General features: G+C 40.6%; 2 protein-coding genes across 3 annotated transcripts in view; both read right to left on the bottom strand.

Moving 5' to 3' along the window:
* Window positions 1-7116, bottom strand: part of kcnb1 (potassium voltage-gated channel, Shab-related subfamily, member 1) — a 44195-nt gene extending 37079 nt beyond the window's left edge. Inside the window, exons 1-2 of one of the 2 annotated variants that reach the window (XM_036533178.1) lie at window positions 6817-7116; window positions 4215-4878 (exon numbers count right to left, since the gene is read on the bottom strand). In XM_036533178.1, the coding sequence (XP_036389071.1) occupies window positions 4215-4790 (576 nt within the window). In that variant the 5' untranslated portion in view covers window positions 4791-4878; window positions 6817-7116. Of the gene's footprint in view, window positions 1-4214; window positions 4879-5324; window positions 5397-6816 lie in introns of those variants that run through there. The other variant, XM_036533179.1, reaches the window with a different exon arrangement.
* A 2055-nt stretch (window positions 7117-9171) lies between these two features.
* On the bottom strand, window positions 9172-21263 carry ptgis (prostaglandin I2 (prostacyclin) synthase). The gene is made up of 10 exons (XM_036533174.1): window positions 21193-21263; window positions 20733-20856; window positions 20145-20320; window positions 19560-19706; window positions 18149-18276; window positions 17664-17845; window positions 12957-13113; window positions 11010-11191; window positions 10262-10413; window positions 9172-9357 (listed from the first exon to the last, which is right to left on the bottom strand). Exons 1-10 carry the CDS (start codon window positions 21261-21263, stop codon window positions 9198-9200), a joined length of 1479 nt encoding a protein of 492 aa, XP_036389067.1. The 3' UTR covers window positions 9172-9197.
* Between the last annotated feature and the right edge of the window lie 3123 nt (window positions 21264-24386).

The following is a 24386-nucleotide window of genomic DNA, read 5'->3' as shown; positions in this document are numbered from 1 at the left end:
ATGCAACGGATCTCAGCTACATTCCAGAATGCTAGCCAGCATCCACAGCTCCTAGATCCAAGGGAAAAGCCTTCAGACTGTAGGTGGAGTACTGCTGTTGTATCCTTGAGAACGATACTAATAATCATTCCCCTCTGGAATAATCCTACTGTATGCATGAGTTACAGAGTGTATAAGTGGTAAAACTGTAAGCAGTGGCCATTCACCTGAATAAGGGTATCTGCACATGAATAATGTAATGTAATGAATAAATCACATGTATGCACACACACGCATACACACGCATGCATGCAGGCATACACACATGCACCCACATACATACATATTGCAGCCTCTGCATTTAAAGCAGTGCACATTATTACATCGCTAACATGCTTGGTAGGTCAATTGATCATATATGCACTGAAGATGCACAGTTCATATTATATATTCAAAAATATGTGATATTGAGAGATATGGTTATGTGATAATGTAAGTATGGTTTCTGAATGCTGTGCCAAGCTCTTCTGGCCCAGTAATAATGTGCACAGACAAATACAGTAATGGTTATATCCATATTGTCCAGCTGTTATGAGATCAAATGATGTTATTACAGATGATATCCTTACACATTGATATTTCACAACAAAATGGTGTTGGAGATGGCTGTAAGAAGCATGTCAAATGTACAGCAATGCTTGTAAAGTGCTAATAGAAGTTAAAGATAAAAAACAAATGCAAGCGTAAAAAGATCTCCAGAAGTGTCTCAGACAACGAGCTGCTGAAGTGTCATGCAGTCATTAATAATCAGTCATGGAATGCCCAAATCTGATTTCAGAAGGAGAGTGAGAACTGCTGTTCACTAAAAAATGTGGGCATTGAAGGAAGAACTAAATTGGACCCGGAGTCTAATCTCGAATAATTAATGTGACATTTCCCTGACATTTAGTTGAAGGTGTTGGGAGCAGCCTCAGAGACAACCGTGGCCCTCCAGTACCATAGCCACTATAACCACGTGAACGTCCCAAACCCAGTAACTAAAATGACTGCAGAGTAGTATCCTTAGGATCCTACCCAGAAAGTACCATCAGCTGGCACCACAAACCCTGATTTTACTAATTGTGCTAGTGCTGCACACATTTACCCACTCAGTGCTCAGTGCTGAAATTACAATCATTATAGGAAGGGACTCTGGCCTGTTAGTGTAGATAACTAAACACACATAAACACACGTAAGTGCGCACACACACACACACGCACACACGCACACAAAGAAACACAAAGGGGAAAAGATGCAGATCAACATGCACACACAGGCACAAACATTCTTCCGGGAAGACAACCAGGTCCTGTTGGCTTTATTTCACCTCAGAAAAATTTTGTTAAGCCCCCCCCCCATAAAATCAAAAAAGGAAATATATGTCTTCCTGAGTAACTGCTTACTCCACTGGCACAAGCGCAGCCATCTGTTCTCCAGCCCTTGTGACCAGAATCAACACAACTGATGTGGACGGGGAACCCAGGTGACGCGCCGAATTACACCTGCCTCATGCACAGTCAGGGTCCGGCAGGACAGGTACTCTACACTGGCTTCTCACTGTTAACAATGCACCGTTCAAGATTTATGGAGATGTGATTGCAGGAGAGCCACTTACAACAACGCTTAACCTTACAGGTCTCTTTATTACTCTATCAAAACGTCCAAACCACTAAATCTCCTAAAGCTCTTATGAATGGCAATTTGCAATCCTTAAAGTGCTTAAATATGTGAAACAGGGCTTCATCCTGCCATAGCCTACTGGATAATTCTATGGCTGAAGTAATGCATTTAGAGTCTTGGGGGGTAGGAATGTAGCTCTGTGGCTTCCTTTTAAGCTAATTACGTATTGATAAATGGGCCTTTACAATTATGGGGAAGCTGATTTTTTTGTGGGATCAGCTTGGCGGAGAAAGCATTCACTGACAGATCTTAGAGTTTGTAGATGGCTACTCATTATGGTAATATTTTTCGTAATCACAATCCAATGCGAGATATTCACTATTACCCTGCAGTGCTGATAATCATAAAATGGCAATGCATCTCACCTCAGCATGAAGAGAATTACAGAATACTAACAACATTTGGTACCATGGATTAAGAACAGCCCAACATGGAGTAATTCCACACGGCTGAGTTAGAGACTGAGACGTGAAATAGGGAGAGCTATTGATATGAAATCATGAATTTCTATACGCACAAACCTCAAGAGCAGTCAGAGCAAAGGCAGGCTGGTGGTGCACAGGGAGAGAAACTGTGAGTAGCGCAGGGAACAATATTAGAGCTTCATTTACAGCTGTAATCCTCCATTAACATAAAGAGCACCATATATATTGATCTTACTCCTCATCCCTAAAACGCTTGAGTGGATTACTCTAAAACACTCGCTGCACTGCTCTCTACTGCTGGTGAAAAAACAGCAAACAGCAAACCGAAACCAGTAATGATTTGCTTTCTGACAAGGTGACATTGTGGAAGAGTAGCCACAATTAATAATAAATATCAACATTATTTTGCCATAAATATGGGTTATCTGATAGGTGTGTGCATCTGTACATACCCAAATCCGGAAAAAGAGTATGTATGCTTATTTGTTGTGGGGTCTTGACACGTATGGCTTTGGCTATTAGAATAATTAAAATAATGGTCCAATTCCAGTTACAACACCTCACCCAGCTGAGATCATTACTTGCAAGTGAACACCACAATCTGACTAGTGCTGCACCTGTTTGTCAGTATGTCCACCTGGTCATCCAAAAGTACATGCCCATTTCAGTATGTGGTCAGTTTTGCACTCACACAAAACCAACAGGATATGTTCATCTGATGAGTCTCACATCATGAGATTTTAAATCAGATACATAGCTCCGGAGTAGATACAGGATTGTGGTCTGAAAACAATCTTCCTATACAAGAAAAACCCTCAGGGGTTATAATTGTGGTGATCATTGCAATTTTACAGTTTGTGAACCTCCTATAGTTACCACTAGTGCCAGTATTTCATCTTCACTGCAGAACTATGTCGATCACATGACTTTGACTGGGTTTTTTTTATGATACTTCTGCATAATGCAATCATTCAGCTAACAAAACAGATTGCTCTACAAGGAAAGATACTGCCTGTGTTCATGATTTTGAATTAAATCAGTTAGGGCAATTAAGATTTGTTTTGGAAGCTATTAAATCCTTCTTCCACCTATGCAATGACCAGTATAACAAGGATATTTTCCTAATCCAACGTGTGAAACATCCATTTTCTTGGACTCGCCGTCAGTTTTAAAATGTCTGTATTATCACCCAAATCATAATGCGTTCTGACCACCGTCGGTCCATTTAATAAACTATACACTTCCATGTCAAATCTCGCTCGATTGCTAAGGATTTAATTCATGTTTTGGGGGCCATGTAATTTTTTCTGTCCATATGAACACCCTTGGTCCAGTGACAAATATGTTAATAACTGTGTTAATAATGGCGGAAAGTAATAGCTGCTAGTGTTCCAAACTTTCTCAGGAACGGCTGTGAAAATGTGCTTTTCGGCCGTGCTTATTGGTCACAGAAATTACTAAAGCGCTAAAACTCAACATCTGTAATTTATATTCCGATATTTACGACAGCATTTCAAATACAACGAATGTATTATAGTAAGTGACAAGAAAACTGTAATGTATAAATACAACACAATATCCTACTAACAATAACACAACGGACTACTTATCTTAGTAATAAAAATGTAATAATACTATGGGTTTGAAAAGTAGTTTCAGCATTTCAGCTTGTCTTGACAGCCCATGAGGGGTCCAAAACAAGTTGACAACGCCTACACGCAGTATATAGAGCATTGAATATGAAACCTTCGAGAGCTTCACATGTGTAATGTGATTGATGTTTTCCAGGAAACTTCTGACAACATGAACGTTATAATGTATAATGCACAGTAGGTAAACAGTTGTGTCTGTGTTGACATGAGGCCATATGAGCCTGTGAGGATGACTCTGGGAAGTAAGCGACCGCTAAAACACAATATATAATATCAGATTGAAATCAATCATGTGACAGAACGAAAACAGTAAAAAAAAAAAAAAAAACGCGATCTACTATCTAAGCAGAGTATGTGGAGTATGTGTGAGTCCTCACGTCATGATACCTATAGTGTCAGGATATATAATACTGCGCAAAAGTGCAACAGAATACTTACCTTGGCTGCAACTGACGAACTTGGCTTTTCTAGAAGATCCCAAAGTTTCTTTCTTTTTTCTGCACAACACGTGTTATCAAATTCCTCGCCTTCCCTTTCCTTCAATGTATCGGCTTCGCGTTTAAGCTCCTCGTTCATTTGTTCCTTTTTCTGATGATACCGAGCTTGGCAGCACGATTCCAGATAAATCTCATCAACTCCCCAGTAGTCCAGTTCTTGACTGAAAGATAACGCGCACATCTCCTCCATCATGTGTAACTTTCCTGTGCGGTAAAAATTCAGGATAGAAGTGAACGCCCCCGGGTGTCTGTCAAAAAAGTACTCGTTATCCTCTAAATTGTAGTCATCGCATATGTCCATTAGCGAGTCGTGAGTGTTGCAATCTTTTAATTTCCCCAGTCGCGTTCGGGGTAACCTGTCCAGCGTTCTCCACAAGACTTCGTGTGGAAGACCCCCGACATTGAGCCTTACTCGGCGGTAGCAAGTCTTGCTCCGTATGATATCCACCGGCTCAGGGGGCAGCGAGGATGTCGATCGGAAGCCCGATTTATTCATCCCTACGGAGGATTTTTCCATTTCAGAATGAATTCAGTCAGTCCAGAAGACAGGATGAGGGTGCTGAATTAGCGTCTACATTTGTGTTTGCTTTCCTCCATTCTGGCAGCTGCGAGGGAAGAAAAGAGAAAGAATATCAGCGGCACTCTCTAAAATGGAGACCGAACCCAGATGACCCACAGCACTGAGAAAACATTTCTCACACAGTGTCGGGTGGTTTATCCACTAATCAGAAGAGCAAATAGATAATTTAATCTGCTCTAAGAAGCCCAGCAGCTTTCATCGCCCCCGGGTAGTGCGGTGGGTGGGGGACGAGGAGCAACAACTGCGATCGAGCACTGTCCACGCCAGCAGTGCTGAAACGGCTGTCCTCCCTGCTTTGAAACTGAGCTCGCGTTGTCCTTCTTGGAAACAATCAATTCCTTCAGTGCCGCCTTCGTTTGTTGCTGAAGTCACTGAACTTCTCCAGTTACAATTAGAGACACCGTTATTGCCGAAACACGGCAAGAGAGAGACGGACACATTCTCGTCATTCTAAGGTCTTCTCGAACTTACCTTCTTAAGTAAATTACAGTTGCTAACAAGGATGAGTAGGTACTACAGGCGATAAATGGTGGGAACTCCTCTCCACATTTTATTTAGGAAGTGCTTGAAGTCACATCTCTCTGTAGTGGTTAGTTCTACTCAACGGGCAGTGATCTGTTGTGTAACAGTAAATGTCGCTGTGCAGAGGCCAGAAAGAAATTATTGAACGAATGGGGACATGGATTCAGGCTGGATACGTGAAAGTACGATAAAAAACGTTCTACATTCAAATATAGAAAGCTTGCAAGATTTAAGATCAAAGAAACTCAGAAAATTCATTTGCTCAGAGATAATGACTGGAGTGTTGAATGTATATTTTAAATACAATTGAGCATTTGGTTGTAGTCTTCGAGCTTCTGTGCCACGTTTCTGTTCCCAGGGTAGCAACAACTCTTCTACCCCGTCTTAAGAATTGTATCTAGAAGGACAGAAACAAGTAGCCATTGGTAACCATCCTAAAAAGTGCAGTGTTTGAACAATTACGTATTTGTCTCACGTGTCCTTTTACTAAGCTGAAAACAGCATATAGATTCCGTTTAACCACCCTAGTGTTGTCCAGTGTTGGATCAACAGTATCCACTAATTCGCAGGAACCCCGTCCTCACCACATCTCTCGGGGACATGGCGGTCAGTTACAAGCCCATAGCAGCAGACTGGTACCATACACAACATTCCTTCTTCGTCAGCAGTTGTTATGCTCTGAAATCACCCTACTACTTTTTTCATCTGCAAATATTGTCCATATTTAATTCTCATCTCTTCTCCTGGTCTACTGCGCTTGGCAACATGTGCAGGGTCTTATTACCTATCGTGTTCCACGTTGCTTAAAAAAAAAAAACCTAAATTCTCCATTGTTTTGTTTTTACTTAAAGTGTGTTATAATTGGCTTGTTTCATAAAGTGATAGTTACTGTTACCGGTACTCTACCCCATATTATCTTTCATTTCCATTAAGTTCATGTGGCCATATAGTCAACGAATCAATGGATTGTATGGACACTGGGCAAAAAAATCCAGGGAATAGAAAATGACCCGGTTCAGAAAAGCATTGTACTAGTGCTGGTGAAATACAATTTACACAGATATTTGCAAGTCATAGATATACGTTAAGAAAAGAGTCAATTTAAAGAACCCCTCTGCTGAAACATAAGCTTCAACATTGTGACGAAACTAATGCCTAATCATTTTTAAAAGCGTGCACACAACATAAGCATTCGAACGGCAGTGCTGTTGATTGTAATGACACTTTTTTATGGTCGGCCTATTTTTTGATATTTGTATCTTTGCTGGTGTGATTTCTGCCATACGCGTTGTGCCTCGCATTGGATAAGGGCGTTTGCTAAGTAGTAATAGTAGTAACATCATAATATTCAGAACAAAAGGTAAACTGCCTTATTTCCTGCATGCCAGGGAAACATTTAAGATTTACATTCATGCATCACAGCGACAGATTATGTACATACCTTCGTTTTAGCAGACTCATAAAGGAGGGGAAATTTGAAAAACACTCATCAAATGGAGATGAAAAATGGGAATAACATCACTGGTTTACTATTCCGTGGATCGCCTACCCCAAGTTCAATCCTTTCCTCTGAATTATCCCTGTCTTTCCCAGACATGTTTCAACAGGGAGCCGTACATTATCTATATCACTATCCCGTCCATCCTATCTGTACCTTTTTTAAAGGAAAGATCAACAAGTAGATACATTTTGTGAATCCACATGTTTTTCTCTACCTGATTTCGCTAGTCGCTGCGTGAAGGACGACACAGCACACTGTTCTCCGCAGAGGGGGGAATCGCTGCAGCTCCACCAGCCGGCTCCAGAAAGACAGCGTGTTTAACCCTTACCGCCCGTAGTCTAGCAGCTCTTCAGACACCATCGCGGCTCTTAAAGATGCCTCTGACAAAAACATCACCGATCAAACCGGTGCGACGAAAGCTGTATATCCCTTCAGCAATTTACCTATTACCGGGAAAGGTAGGGGATCCATGTAACATAATATGGATAGGCCTGCAAAGAAAAAAAAATAATAGATAGCAAAAATAAACAGTAACGTAATACTACAAGAGCAGATTCTTTATTGTTAAATGCAGTTAGCAGGGGAGATGTAATACATTGACATATTTTATGGAGGTTTATTACATTCCTTAAATTGGTAAGTGTATCTGTGGGTGGATCCTATTCATTTCACTAAAAGGACCAAATAAGAAGATTGCTGTCATGGCCAATACATTTGTACAGGGTATTGAAAGAGGACACCACAGTGCCATAGTCTGCCATGGCCTGCAGTAATTTTTTACACTGCAGACCCAGCAAGAATTCAGCCCAACTCTTACAGTGCCTTCTCATTAATTTTAACAGATTAGAGCAAGTTTGTTACTGTTCTTGTTCTTACACATGTTTGTGTAAGAATGTCATCAGCTTAAAATGTGAGCATGAAAATGGTTCTTCAGAACTAAGGGCAAAGTACCACGGAAATAAAACTCAACCTAGTTCGGGGTCCCCACCCTGACATTGGAAACTCCTGCAATAGTTTATACAGCAGTATGATGTTTATTGCTAGCACTTTTCCTTTACAGTACAGTAGAATTGCAGTATTATACAGTATTGCAACAGACAAACCATCAACTGCCATCCATACACATACACATGTGATACCTTGCTATTCAGCTGTTCTGCTGTATAGGCAATTCAGTATTTTTTCCATTTCAGCATTCCTGATAGTCAGACAAAGCGTGTTAAGGTGTGGTCTCTCCCTCACCCGGCTCAGGCTCAGCTAGTGGAGCAGGTGGTGCTACATCATCACTCTTCTGTGTAATTAGTCTGGGAGCATTCGGGTGACCTGGGACCTGACAGCATATTATAAGCCAATTTGCTAAATACTTGTTTATTTTTCATTTTCACCATACTCTGTATGAAAGAGTTTTCCTTTAGTTTACTTAAACTGATTTCTGTTCTTTAAGTATGGAATCTGTTTGCTTCCTCCTCTCCTGTCTCTCTGGATGCCTCTTTAATTTTTATTCAATGAAAGAGGACATTTTGTGGAATTGCACAAATATTGTGCAATACCCAATACCACATAATTGAGACATTCTGTGGAATTGCACAGCATATTCCATGAAGAATAAATCTGGAAACCATCTGACATTTGTTTTGGGTTTGTATGATTTTCAGATTTATGGTGCCCAGTAGGGATAGTGCAACATAACACTACATTTGAGAAAGCACACTTAAGAAGGTCATTAGTAGCATGCATCATCAAGGTTGAGGTAGGAAAACTCTAGAAACTTTTTGACACTGCAGACCCAGCAAGAATTCAGATTACAGATCTGATGGGCCTTGAATAATTCTCCCTGGAGGAATGGTCAACCCCCTCCCTTCAGGAGTGCTAGAACCTCAAAATGCTACAGGAAGCACCTTCTCAATGTAATCCATGTCATGATCTGTCTATCTATGTGTGTGTGTGTGTGCGTGCGTGCATGTATGCATGTGAGGGATTGAGAGAAAAAATAAGAAGATACAAAATAACAACACATGTTGTTATTTGACACGTTACATGACACAATCACAAATCCCTGTGGTCAATATGACATCATTTTAATCAAACAGTGCAAAATAACAAAGCAAACATTAAAAAACAAGTGCAAGTACAAAACAAGTGCAGTACTTAATGTAAACAATGACTGTATTTATGATATTTTTTAAGCATAAATACAATAGAATATACAAATAAATCATTCTGTAGTACAAATATGAACATGGAATTATTCATATATTCATACTATATTCATATATACTTCTTTACAGTGCAGTATTTGAGCAGGAAGACCCCTCACTGCCCTATGATGTTGGATTTGGTTTTTTCAGTCTATACCGGATCTCCAGTTCTCCGTTTGGCTGAAGCATCCCAAATCCATAGCGACTGGTATTCACGGGCGGCATGGTTGCATTTGGGTCACACAGCTCCAGGTCCATAGAAGTCAGTACGGTCAATACAAACCTGGTCAAACATGATCAGAACAAAGAGAATGTGACCATGTGTTAACAGGCATGTGTCTCAATTCTCCCTGCATTCACCATATACCTCAAGTGAGAGAGCACATTAAAGAGGCACAAATTTATTTATAAAAAAAAATAACCTCAGAAATATCTGATAATTAATGAGCATGCTGGATACCAAAGACAACAGAAAAAGAATGGCGACTATTTTATGCTCCCATTTGATTTTCTAAAAAGGACAATGTTTTGAGCAGCATGGTTTTCATCAAACTGAGGCCTACTTAAGACAAAACATGGTTATTTGTTTGTAACAAATCACTTCCATCTTTTGAAAATTGTGTCGTTACAGTCCTTTACCTTCTACATATATGAATGCATTCTTTCCCAGCAGGTAGCTGGGCCTGCACTGATGGATGCACACATCAAGCAACATCTATGTATGAATGCAGCCTTGCGGAAATGGTCCACCACAGCTGACATGCGATGAAACATGCTTCATGTTACATTATGTGTTTGCAATATCAGTGTTGTTGCATGTGCCACTTAAGTCAAAATGTTAGCAATTATTCATGCATGCGTGCTTCCTGTGGATAGCTTTAAAACGCAGACTGCCCAGCCTTTCAAAATGCAACAGCGGTGCTGGGGACATCTAAAATACATGTGGGTTGATCAACACAGAGGCTTGCAGCTAGCTCGCTGCGTGTCATCTGAGAGGGAGCACTGACTGTGGCCTTTCTAAAATGGCTTTCACTCTTACTAAGGATAAGGAGAGGATTGGCCTGTAACTAGCCTGATCAACTTTATAGTGTGGAATTAAGCCTGTCTTCCCAGGAGTTAGCGAGTGACCTAAGAGCCACGTCCCTGATCTGCGGCTAAGGAGGAGCGGAGGAATTTGAGGTGCTCACTGTTTGATTATGCTGACGGCGAAGTGTCTGCCTACGCAGATGTTCTTCCCGGCGCCCCATGGCATGGTGTAATACTTCAGCCTCCTCCCGTGTCTGAAGAAATCCTTCTTCTCTGTCCCGTCCATGTTCAGGAACCTGTCGTACTTGAATTTCTGCAACCACAAAACACATTTATGGACTCAACGATCATTCACATAAAACCAACCACAAAGTGTGTAAATTGCCAGGCTTCCTGAGGAATATTAAGCACACATGATGCACTTTGGGTACTGCATTCTTGCTTGCACGTTCAGTGACACCGGACAAGCCTGTGAGACAGCCTGTGCACCAGCCATCACGGACCTGTTGTGCGCGTATCTATAGTATCTAACAGCAACATCCAGTTAATCCTGCAGGATCCCACATCTTAACCTCTAACCCTCCCAGGAGTAATCCCAGACCTATTAAAATTGTGCTCACTACCGTGTGTACTCACTTAGATGCTATTATGCAAAGTCACAATCAAATTCTCACCATTTCTTAACAATGCATTCCTCATTGGTCTTAATGTTAAAAAGATATGATGATTTCTCTATGTTCCAGTGGGTGGGACTGGCAGGGTGGGGTTCAGATGCAATAAGTATGACCATCATGCAAACAGAGCAAGCAAAGAACCATCTGACCTACTTTGACCCCCGCCGTCCTGACCTGTGTTTGACCTCTTTACTGCCTGTTACAGGACACATTAGCTGCAGATATGGACAAGTACCTCTGGCTCATGGTGGACATCAGGGTCCATCTGGGGGCTGAGGTAGGGGAAGAGACACACGCGATCCCCGCGTCTGAGGCGGTACTCCTGTCCGTCCGCCATGCGCAGCGTCTTGTCCTGCAGTACCTCTCTTGTGAGGGTGACGGCAGCAGTGAGTCGCAGCGTCTCATTGAGAGTGCTATCTGGGGGATGTGAAAGGAGAACGGCACAGTGTCAGGATCATTTCTTAATGCTGTAACCCACACCACCCATCTCCAACACATGGCTGTCTTCAGAGAAAGGGAGGAGTTAGGATATGGACAAGGAAGGCATTTTGACTTAAAAATACAACTGCAGTGCACACTTACAACAGCCTGCATATTTGATGAAAATGTGTAGACGTGAGCATCTTGATTTTACAGTCTGGCATGTCAGAATACACACTTTCCTGACAATGACATTTTTCCACAGTGAGTAATGGGATTTAAACATTTTATTTGTTCACCTCAGAGACCTACGTTATTGTTGCCAAAATACTGGCAGTGTATGTTAGGTCAAGAGCTGTTAATCTCATACCCTATGTTATGCTGTATGAAAGCTGGAAATTTTTTAAGAATTTAGCTTTCCAATGCTTTATTTCCTGGATCTCAACATTGTCACATTTTCAAGTTTAAAGTTCCTTGTATTCCAGCTTTCATTGGATGAGGTGAACCTTTAGGCATAAGGAACCCTGGAAATTGTAGATTAGGTCAACTGAGGTGTCAATGTATCTGACACCCTTTTTAATAAAAAAGAAAGATCAGTTTACCACAAGTTCTAGAAATGGACTTTGGTTATAAAATTGCCATGAGAATTTTTTTTATTTCCTATAATTACTATATAATTACTTTCTAGTACTATAATATAGGTTACTATTTCTTAGCAAACTGTGTCCTCCTGTAACTATAACCAGCTTTGTGCAATCTTTTTTTTTTTTTACTGCAGGCGTATGTATTTTTAATCAATGGAACCTCTCTTTTTGCTCATATGATTTACTGTCAGGACACAGGTGCAGGTCGATCCAAGGCCTCAGGGCCAGAGGGGCTGTCTGTTTCATTCCACGCCTGCTCTTATTTACTTAATGGAAGTGGCTATTTGGGCAGCACGTCAAATCACCTGTTAAGCCTGGGTCTGAGTCATCTGCTAATTGAAAGCTGCTCTGAGGCCCTGAAGGAGGAACTGAGCTACCCTCGTTACCTCTCATCTGTGAGGCTCTGTGTGCTTACTTGCAGCCTCTCCCTTCGGTCTCCCTCTAAAACATACTCTGGCTCAGCTACACTACTGTATTACATTGGAGGGATTCTAATGGCGCAGTAAGCAATTAAAGTGCTTAGAACTGAGATTGCAGGGAAAGATTTAAATTAATGTAAAGTTATGTCCAGCTCAGAGTGAGAAACTAACCAAACAGTTTGTCCAGCTCTCCTTACCTCAAGCCAATTAAGACCTCTGCTGAGTGCTCTGCTACTCAGTATACTCAAATTCCTATAAAACGTATCTCAACGCAAAGGATACATGGCTCGCCTCATTCTATCTCATTCATTACCAACAATTATTTATTGTTTCTCATTACCAGTTATTAGTTATTGCATATGCTTAATTGAATTAGCATATTAGCATTTGCAAATTCAAATTCTCTGTTAGTTTTTTGGTCTGACATTGAAAATTGATTTAGGGTTTGTGTTTGCACAGATTCAGTGATCTTTAGGGAATGTAGATCGGCCGTAGTAGAGAATTCCACTCCAAGGGTCAGTCAATCAGATGGTTTAATGATCAATGGACTAGTGCCACTTTGATTGTGCAAAACACCACACCCTTTTTATTCACACAATGCCAGTGGCCAATCATAGGAGAGTGTGCATAAATAAGAGCCACAAGAACAATGCCATTAAAAATATTACTGTGACCCATTACGAGAAGAGAAGATCTCACCAAACACAGGTGTGTGCTGTAGCTGGTCCAAGGGGAGGCGCTGTTGAAACCCTGCCTGTAGTGAGAGGCTGTCAATCTCTTCTTTTACAGCTCTCAAGGCCTCTGGGTTGGTAAGCAAAAATCCCAGGAACCAGAAGGCAGCTGGCCCTGCATTACACTTAAAACAACAGACATATATGTTAGCAACAATCTCTGTGACCTTCCAATAGCATAACAATCATAAATGGTGCATTAGTCACCAAATTTCATTGTCAACGAAACATCATTTCCAACATGCTTTTTGACTTCTCAAAATATGCAATAAGTGTCTTTGATTTAAGGTTATTTAAGCATTCAGTATATACACTACATACATATGCGGTGTTTATGACATGATATGAAGATATGAAAACCATACCAGACTACTGACTAACCTATGACATACATTTAGGTCATCTCTATCATAGTGTCATCTCTATCAAAGCTTTTTTCCACACAGTTCCCTCAGAAGGTTGTTGCAAAATGTGCAAAATAAAAAACTGACATAATTTACTAGGTGCAGGTGTAGAGGATGTGTCAATGAATTTCATACGCACTGACTGCCTGAAGACACAAAATTCTGCTGATGTTGAGATCAGAATGTATCAAAAAAGAGAACAAAGAAAACTATGCAATATTCTGGTACACCTCTGGCCACTGGCAGATACTTCCTTTGACTTGTGTAAGTTTACCTCAAAAGCAACATTTAGACAATTACACTTCTGGAATTATTGCTTGTTGATTTTTAGGTTTGTTCTCCATCAGACAGTATCATATGAAGACCATATTTGCACAGGTGTGTAGCTACATAGCATGCATGTCTGCTTCATTACATTACATTACATCATTTAGCAGAAGCTCTTACCCAGAATGACTTCCAAATAAGCGCATCGGTATGCTAAGAGTAGTTATTGTGAAATATTACAAGAGGTCAGTAAGATACTAAGTTAAGTGCTAAGCTAGTGTAGAGTGCTTTTTTTGAAAATAGGGCTAGATAGGATAGATAGAGATAGATAGAGAGGAAGGTAGACAGCTTGAAAAGATGAGTTTTAAGTTTTCTCTTGAAGGCACCCAGGGAATCTGTTGTCCGAATCTCAGCAGGAAGCTCATTCCACAAGTATGGAGTCAGTACTGAGAAGAGGCGGGTTCAAGAGATGTTGCCATTGTATTTCGGGACACAGAGGTGACCTGAGGTAGCAGAGCACAGCACTCTTGCTAGCTTGTAGGCCTTGATCGTGTCCTGTATGTATCGGAGGGCTGATCCATTAAGTCCCTTAAAGGTTAGTAGCAAGGTCTTGCTTGAACTTGATCCTTGCTGCAACCGTGCTTCAGGTGTTTGTCTCTGTCTGTCTTCAAAAACAAGCCTGGCACATCTCTATGAAATTTTTTCTGTCTGATTAAATCACAAAAAGTGATATGTGCACACAAGAGACTTCACAGTTGTACATTAATAGAGGCCAGGATGCTTGAAATGCTCTGGATTTATTGAATATGACATACCGTCCCTAATGTCCATCTTTCTTGGTGAAAGCAGAGCATGTGGTCCTGCCATTAAAGATTGAGGAAACCTTATTCAGCATTTCATTTGACATAGGCGGCTCTATCCTCAGAAGATTTAGCAGACAAAAGGTAACCTAAATAACCTAAAGTAATGTTATTTTGTTGTGAAAGTGATGTTTTGAGAATATTATCAGTTAATGTAGGCAGGGAATGGTGCATATGGGTGTGCTTGCACATCAGCTAAACGGCAGCCAGCACTGCACTCTTGTGGCAGACATATATATTGCATGTGGATACCCAAGTGAAACATTCGGACATGTTTACTGGGGAAAAATACATATCAAACTTTCAGAGCAGTCCCATGTCTCTCAGTTCTGATTATGGCAGTAGGCCAAACTGTGGTTTCCCACAGAGCTGAACATGTCAAATGTGACTATAGTGGGAGCAGCGGCACAAATGCTTTGCTGGTTTAGGCACATCCTCATTACTCATCACATTATATTATTGTCATTTAGCAGACAATCTTATACAGAGTAACTTATAAAGTGCATCCTATGTATCGTAAGCCTGCTGTGCCCAGACTGGTCACCCCAATGTGCCAAGTTTGTAATGAAGCAACACATATAATGACATGAAGTCACATACCATGCACAAGGAGAACCAGTTTCTCCACTCTGCCTTGTTTCTGCTTGCATGCATTTAGAAATGTTGATCATTTGTGTAGTGCAATTACCAGAGCCATTCCTATTACGGCTGTTAGCAACATCATATATCCAAAGTTGTCCACACACAAATATTGTTACTACTTAATCTACTTAATAATGCTTATAATTATAATAATAGCGTATTGCATTTCTGTAGAACCCCTCAGAACACAACAGCGGGACTTCAGCCAGCCTAATCATTATCAATGTATGGAACCCACATGGGTAAAGCAAGATTGGCATTTTGTGCCAGATCATTCAATCACATATCAACGGAGGGTGTGAGGAATTAATTTAGTCAGTTACACTGGGTGGCCAATAAGTAAACAGCTTGGATATGTTGTCAGGACAACTGGGAAAAACAGTGTTCTCAAAGACCAAAAGTGAGTCAGGATCTCATTACATTACATTACATGCATTTAGCATACTCTCTTATCCAGAGCAACCTCCAGCACAATAGAGCATAAGTGCATCCATTCAAAATAATTGAGCAACAGTGCCAAACCAGGTTAGCAACACTCACAGACCAGTGAGTGTGAGCATAACACCATTCAAGCCCTACCACAAGTTAACTTGTGCAACCTGTCTAGGAAATGGAAGCCAGGTACACTACATCACAGTACTACATGTAAAATAAATATCAAAACCTAGAGGTAGCAGGTGTTAGGGGGCAGGGCTTGAATTCTAATGTTTCATCTTGATTTCCCATTCAAGTAGTGACAAGACCTATACCCTCATAAAACTGCAACTTTTGTGACATCATCAAAATTACTCACCACAAGACAAAATAATAATGGAAATTATCACAAATAACAACAATAATAGGTGGCTCTCAAGGAGTTTCTGTCACAGTGAAAAGAATTCTGCACCTTGATTGCACTTTTATTGTGTGCTCACTGCGTGACTTGCAGACCATTGTTCCATGTCTACCAGTCCTTTAAAGCTGGTTGCAAATCAGACAACTGAGACTGTGAAGTTGGTATTTGTCTGAGAGGGATCTGGAGCTGCCTGAATGTGTAATGGACATTTTATTTTCCACAAAGCGGTCAGTAAAGAGCGATTTACCTGGAGTGGTATTCTGCAGCAGAGAATTAAGTGCAACATCATGCCCTTCTTCCTGAATGCATGTCTCAAGTGATCTTTAACCTCTGTCTTCTGCTTATGTCTCTGAACCACTTTTTATTTTGACAAATAGCTTGTCTGCTGTATTGAATTTGGCAACAAGTTTCAAAGAACATCACGGTATGCCTTGAAGATAAAACTTGCATTATCTTTCACAAAACCATTAATTAGTTAGAATTAGAATAAAATCCTCTTCAAATGCATTAAATGAATTGATCATTCAATAAATTCAGAACGACTCAAAAGACTCACTTTTACTTGTAAATCAGCTGTTTTAGGAATATTCCTTTCGCGGATCAATTTCTGTAGGAATTACATTGTTTAAGATACTGAAGTGTTCCCAAGAGAGTTTTTGCAGACACTTGCCCTCTATTATACTGCACATCACACAGTGGTAACCACCCAAACACATTTGGCTGTTTTACTAAAGGATTCCGTCTCACCATTGTTAAACTGAGACTTTCAATTTCCGTGTATTTTTGATTTTAAATGGTCATCTGTTCACAAATGTTCACAATGGTTCACTAATTATTTGGTGCTATTGTTAAACTACAAGTTATGCAAAATGTGTTGCCTTCATCTTTGTACAATTCACCGGATGGATATTGCCACACATGTTTCACAGAAACACTTTTAGATATCATTGCTTCTTTGATTATCAGAGTTCCCATCTATTCAGTTCATTGATTATTTGGTTACATAGTTTTTACCGAACTCAACACAAATGGTCTCTCTTTATCCAGTAAATTAAATGCTAATCAAAGCAGATTGTCTTGTTATGTTTTCAACTAGAGTGGCTGGACAGTGCTTTAAACTGAACAAGTTACAAGGCCATGAAAATGCAGAGCTCTACTTTTAATAGGTTGGTAGTTTGTTTTTATTAAAGAGACCTAATTTGTGACATGTGACATGGAAACTTTGTAGCTTCTGTTGAACTTTGTGTTTCTGCAAAATGACATGACATTAGCATACTGGCATGCAGACAGTTGTACAGATCTGAGTTTCTGGTGAAACGTTGACAGGCTGAGGAAGGCAGCCAACTGTTTCCTCATTGAAGGGTGTGCCACACAGGAGTATTAAGACCCATCATTCAAGCTCATTTCCCATGATCTCACAAAGAATATTATAGTGTCATGGAAACAAAAGCTTCACCTGATACAAAGCCCGGAAGCTAGGCCACGGTGAAAGCTGGAAAAGGAGTATTTGGGAGAAAGAATCCTTTAAGCAACAAGAGACCTATTCACCTATTCACGGGGACGTAATTCCAAAGAGTGGTGGAGCATAGGAAAGAACCCGAGGAGTGGCTGTTCCCCTCTGTGTGTGAAACGCCTGTATTCCGCCTGTCTGAGATGACGTGGCTCACCTGTGTGGTCCAGAGCTGCAGCAGCATGGCCCGTCTCTGCGTCTCTTCGTCTGCCCCCTCGTCTCGCAGGTGCTGGCGGTAGCTCTGCTGCCAGGAGCCCGGCTCAGCCGTCCCACATCGCCGAGCTGGGGACAGGAGGTCCCAGAGCCGCTCACGCAGCACACAGGCCATCTTTTTCTCATCTGTCTCATGGGGTGGAGTGGGCGCGGGGGGTGGGGGAAACATGGGTTAGACGACTGCTCAGAGAGCGGTTGAGAAGTGTGGTTAAAATGTGGCAGTCAATATCAGAGAAAGGGACACATAAGTTAAATGATAAAGGTGTGGCACATTCTGACTTGTAAGCACAGACATGTCACTATAACTTATATCTCCCTGACTAAAGGGCAAAAACAAAGACATGATAGGATGGCTTGGTTTAAACCCTGAATATACAGTTTTCACTTAAAATGATGGCTTTATCATCACTCAGCACTGTGTTGGCATACCCCTCTTCAGAGTTGAACGTGCAATTTTTGACAGCAGGCCATCAAATTTGCGGAACTCCTCATAAACAGCAGTCACTTCACTGCTGTTGCAGTTGTGCTCCTTGCCAAACAGTGTGAGGTATCCAGCCCTGAGGAGCGAGAAGGACAAAGAGACACAATACAGATGGATGACTTATGGTCTAGGAATACTTCCTGTTTTCTGTAACTGAGCATTTGCATGTACATCTACAGGGCACAAGGTCATCTCAGAACAATTATCTCGTCTCCTGAAAGAGGCAAATTGTCTTTGCTGTTGCTGAACTGTAGAATAAACTCTCCCCATGGCATGGCAAATAGTCACACAAGGTCACTGAACTGGTCACAAAACTCAGGGTGGGCAACTTGTTCAGAGCGATGCCACAAAGATACAATCAGACATGATCCTATCTCTCTGGTACAATGTCTACTTCCTGTTGCAAGTGATAAGGCAGTGTAAGTGTTCAGACTTTTTTTTTAAATGCATACCACTTGTAAGAAAGCAATCAAAATGATTTGCATTGCGTGGAGACTTGGTCTGAGACCCCACAGATAACATCTTACATTTTTAGCATTTCGGAAGTTTTACCACCAGTAGAGCTGATGCCTCTGCAAGATTGCATTCTGGAGCAGAGTGATGCGTTTGCCTTAGTTTAGCGGAGGTGTTTTGCTGTTGGTCCCCAGATTGCAATCTGGACACAAGTTTTTTTTTTCTCACACCCCAAGAGGGGTCCCCTCTAACCATATATAAGAGAATTCAGCGGTTTTGTCATTTGAACATGATGAGAACTCTGTCATGATAATGTTCCCATGTGAAGAGAACTCATTCAGCTAAGGAAGGCACCTGCTGTTATAGACTATGCACACTGCCATAGAGCTGTCAAGGGAAGATGAGAGCGTGTGTTTTACTAAAACCAGGAATAATCCTTGCTTCTTCTAATCTGCAATATTTAATTCCATCTCAATTTGAATCTCAAGACCATTTTACGAACATCAACAGTCACTGCTAACTGAGTGACAGAATTCAACATCAACATGTTTTCAGTCATCATCAAAGAGTGCTCCCCACTTAGCCACACTAAGCATGTAGTGCGCTCTGTCTTTTGACCTATGAATCCATGTTGCGAAATGTTAAACAGCCAAAACCTCTGCATGAGATTCTCCCCAGGCAGCATCGAGGGATAGGTTGTATGGATGATGAAGCCTTGCCAAAATAGTGTCATATGAACACTCAGAGTCATATGCGAATGGGTGTGTATGGTTGCATTGCTTAGAGTGATTACATAACATTTACATCTTCCTGTTTGTACAACTATGATTCATCATTTCTGCAAGTGTGTTTGGTGACAGTCTAGAGCCAGAGGTTTCCTTAGGGCCAGACTCCGAGGACTCATACCTGAAGAGCAGACCGTAGCAGAAGCCGAAGAGCCCATCCCGCTTCCAGTCTGTCGGGTTCTGGAGAATTTCGGGAGACGAAAGCAAAGAAAGGACATTCCTTTGCATGACGTTGCTCAGTCGAGCCAGACCCTCGCCCTGGAAGTGTCTGAGTGACACACACAGTGACATCAGTTTCACCTTCCTGTTCTTGCCAACCATGTGACACATTGTGCAATTTATATGACATGAAATAATCTTCATGTTTTCAGCTGACATTCCAACCCATTTTCAGTTTAACACTACATTTTGCACTCTGCAAATTGTAACTCCCTTAAGCTACACAGTCACATAAATAGTTGCTCAACAAAGAATCAGTTAGACTTGAAAAATTCCACAGATCTGCTAAATAATGGAAAACACAATCCTTTTCCCCAGGAGAGTTCCAGTCAAGCTACAATAGACATATTGTCCAATGGGGACCTATAAACGAAGAATGAAATCGTCACACTTTGCAGTGTGACTCAAGCACAAACCGACTGAGTTGCGAAAAATCTAAAAATTGCATGGTTGTGGTTTGGACAGGCTTCTTGTGTTAGACACCTACTGCTGCATCCAGGCCCTCTGAGCTGCGGGATCATGATTAGGCAGTTGCACGCAGAAGATCCTCTGCACCAGCACCTGGGCATAGCGGCTGAAGTCGAGAGAGACAGAGTCCTGGAGAACTGCATCGTATGAGCTTGGATCCAGCAGCACAGTCACGTAGTGCCCAGCAACACGTACCTACGAGACAAGCCAAGTCAGATTGATATGTCCTACAGAGTGAGATTGAACACGCACTGTCTAGGATTTTCTCAGCCCTGGATGCAACCCCGCTGCACAGTCTTTTGAGTTCAACAAATGAATGACTCATGGCCTCCTTACTACACTCCTCTGCCCAACACATTTCTACACACAGTATTTCATTCATATTGATTGATTTAAATTCAATTCATTGAATGATAGATAATCAGGGAGCAGCAAATAATGGCGACCAGTTTCTATTTCCTCTATCAGTCAGCAATATACAGAAGTATATTTATTTTCCAAGACTGGATGAGGATGTACATTTGAAAGGCTTCCTGACTGAGTTGCAAGGCGAATAAAGATCAAGTGAGAAACACAGTCCACATTCTAATCACAGGTATGTTCTTACCGTGAAAATATCACCATGTTTCATCTTCATTCTAGTCAAAAACTTCGCAGCATCCTTTGCAAATTCGATGGCATGGCCCAGCCAGGGAATCCATCCTTTGTCTAAAGGTGGTTCATTCTTACATCTTCAGAAGACAGAGATATGATGAATAAATAACTACAATACATTTGAAAAGTGTAAATTGGAGAAGGTTTTGGGTCCCACATAGGGTATCAGGCTAAACTGCCAAGTGAAGGTTGCCAAATAGGCAAAAAAAAAAATTAGACCGTTAACTTTTTTCTAGTGGAAGTATATGAAACATGCAAGATGGTGGTTTAACACCAGTAAAACACGCAACCACGTTGTACAGACAAGCGAAAAATGAATTGAAATACAGTTCTGTGAAAAGAACTGACAACATTTAAACGCTTTGAAAAAAATATGACCGGTAAAAGAGTAAATAATCAAAACATGTACTCACCTCGAACGAGTGGAAACAAAGAAAAAAAGCACGAGCAGTCCATGGAGCAGCAGAACTATTGTCCACATCATCATGGTGTCTAAAATGCGAGTGTTGCAGTGTGTTGGAGACTGCAATTTAAACGCATGATTGCTCAACGTACCTGATTAAGGAGGTGTGGCGTGGCGACAGTGTGTCATGTTACAGTTTCTTAAAGGTGACGCGAGGTGGAACGTTTCGGTGATTCTACAGCGAAATCGAAACCACCAGAAATCACAGATCGCTCATCAAAACAAAATGTTGTAATTCAATAAATTGTGTAAACACTGTGTACTCTATGTACTGACATTGCCTTTATTCAGAGCAATACAAAATCGTTAAATAAATAGTGGAAACCATTAACGCTTGTGTAGAAAATCTAATGCATTTTATATGGTAAAGTCATCGAAGGTAATAGCTATGAAAATTGCGGTTATGAACACTTGTTCCCATAGATGAGGTTCAATAGCCCTGGGCTAAGTTAGGTTTCAGTTAAGCAAATCAGCACAGTTACAGCAATGAACATGACTTGCGCAATGGTAGGCTACATAAACATTGCAGTTGGGTATCCTACACACGCATTTAGAAGAACTTCATTTTACGTTACGCAATTTCACGAGCTCATACTGTATTTGGGACGTGCCTAGCAACAGCCTGATCGCACTGGCATATATTGTATAAAAATGATAAATCATTACTATACCATCAATACTGTTCCTTATATATTTACTAGAAAACTACCTGGCAAGTAATTTATTGGTAACTTAGATAATCGCTGTTACTGGTTATGACTGTTTTCTTAATCAGATAAACTTTTGTGTGTGTGTGCGTGTTTTGGCATTTTACAAAATGCTCATTCTAAATTGTCAGGTGATTATGAATACAAAAAATTAAATAAATAAATAAACTGATTTATTCATTGGCAGCTCACTAGTTATTGTAATTTATTCATTGCTTTTGGGAATTTGTGGATTGCATAGTGGTTTTGCACACTGCTTACTAGGACAGGCTACCTCTCTGGAATGACTACAGTATGTAATCTGGTAAGAATTAAACTGTAAAGCAAAGAAATATCCTTTATTTGGACATTATGCAATAATGGCTAATTTATTTTTGTAGCAATCTGTATGTCTCGCACAGGAGGTTAACATATTATTTAATTGGGAAGCTGACAATTAAGCTATTGCGTTAGTCCACAGAAGCAGGACTGTAAAATAAAGTAAGAGTGTTTAACTGGGTAATGTGCAATAATTAATCATTTACTTTTTGTGCCTATCTCTAAGACTTGTATAATGGTTTTTTTACATGATTCGTATGCTGACAAATATTTTATGATATAACAGTAATATACTGTAGGCCTAATATAAAGTGGTACCGTTTATTGATCCCAGTATTTATACCCAGTTTTATCAATCGTTTTGCGGTACTTACACGAAAAGTTTCGAACAATAACTACGCCATTTTGTGATTTTTTTCCCCCAGTATGTGGCAACTGAATAAAGCGATCCGTTCATTCCTCTACACATGGGACATGCAATGACAATTTTAAACGCTTGCATTTGACAATCTATAAAATATGGAAGCAGCAGGTTGGTTAGTTGACAATCATCAGCAGGATCATAATGAATTGTTCCACATTTTGAGAGGTTAGAATTAGCGGGTTCTATTTAAATCAGTCTGAGGAAGTACAGGATAAAAAGCTCCACAACATTTTTCCACATTTCAGAACTTCCACAATAGTCTTCACAAGATAAGCAATCGCCACTAAAATTAATATTTACCTACAGCTACAGTAAAGACCTATAGTTGTCGATCATACCTTGGTGCTGACTGGATAAAATTTTTCAGGTCTAAGAATAAGTTATCAGGACTATTCTTTCTCAAATAACAACTCTGAACACCAGGACTCTAAATGACAGAGGTGTTGCTTATAGAGGGTTTATCCGAGAACAGCCTGTCTTGACAAAGAAATTCTTATAGCTGCTTAGTCAACGGTGAAGAGATACAAAAGTCCAACAGACCAGTGCTGTCTGTCTCTCTGAGTCCACAGCACTGGCCTTCTAATTTAAGGTGTATACAGCAGATGTGACTCCTCTCCCCAAGACAAGCTGGCCATAGTCCCTGGTTCCTCTGTCCCTTCACCATCCCTTCAGAGGTGAAAATATGTCATTGTGTATGTTTACCATCAGTTGGGCTTGGTGGTGTGCAAGTGTTTGCCTGTGCCTGTGGTGTAATTTTGTACAAAGAAGCACCGTGTTAACACAAACACTACAAAACTGGTCAAAATGGATTGCAAACAAAGTAGCAACTGCTTCCAGAGGTAGGTCTACTTTGGTGACAACTAAGGAGCATGTAAAGACAAGTGGCCCAAAGTTCCCCACACGATGTGAAAGGCATTACTGCAGTGATATAAAAAAATATACAGCACATTGTTGTTTACAGTATGTACAGTGTCTCTCAATCCTACTCCTGGAGGCCTACTGTCCTGCATATCTGCTGTCTATCCTTTCTGCTTGATTAAATCAGGTGTGCTCAGCTAATTAAAAGTGCCACTGATGAGTTCAATCAGGTAGATAGAGCAAGGATAGATAGAAGATAGAAGCAGGACAGTGGACCTCCAGGAATAGGACTGAGAAACACGTAATAAAAAAAAACATATAAAACAAATAATTTTAATTTCTATATATAACAGTGCTACAATTGTAGTTGTGCTATAAGCAAGCAGAACTGTAATGAATCATCTTAATTGTCAATCTGACACTGAAGTATTGCTGTTCCCTAATATATCAAGAGGGGGCAATATAAGACTTCAATATTGCTTTAGACGCTACAACTGGCAAGAAAGGAATGCCATACTAACAACACTCCCACACCAGTGAGTATGAGCATAACACTGTTCCAGCCCTACCCTAAGTTAACTTAACTAGATAAGGGAGGCCAAGTATACCACCACAATAGATTGCAGAATATAAAATACATCACAATAATACATGTAAAATAAACAGTGCATTACATTATTTAGCAGATGCTCTTGCCCAGAGCGACTTACATAGGTTACAGTTCTTTACAATGTTATCCATTTATACAGCTGGATATTTACTGGGTTAAGTACCTTGTCAAGGGTACAGGCTTTCTCCTTGGTGGGGCTCATTAGGAAGTTCTGTATGGCCTGGCTC

Source organism: Megalops cyprinoides, chromosome 7, assembly GCF_013368585.1.
Source record: "Megalops cyprinoides isolate fMegCyp1 chromosome 7, fMegCyp1.pri, whole genome shotgun sequence".
Taxonomy (NCBI): domain Eukaryota; kingdom Metazoa; phylum Chordata; class Actinopteri; order Elopiformes; family Megalopidae; genus Megalops; species Megalops cyprinoides.
This window is presented reverse-complemented; position numbering and strand designations above follow the sequence as displayed.

What these genes read in the sequence shown, in the direction of transcription:
- ptgis (XM_036533174.1), bottom strand. Translation starts at nt 21,263, where the DNA reads ATGATGTGGACAATAGTTCTGCTGCTCCATGGACTGCTCGTGCTTTTT. An exon ending in TTTGTTTCCACTCGTTCGAG is followed by an intron (nt 20,857 to 21,192) that starts GTGAGTACATGT and finishes TGTCTTCTGAAG; the next exon opens with ATGTAAGAATGAACCACCTT. An exon ending in ACGTTCAACTCTGAAGAGGG is followed by an intron (nt 17,846 to 18,148) that starts GTATGCCAACAC and finishes CCCATGAGACAG; the next exon opens with ATGAGAAAAAGATGGCCTGT.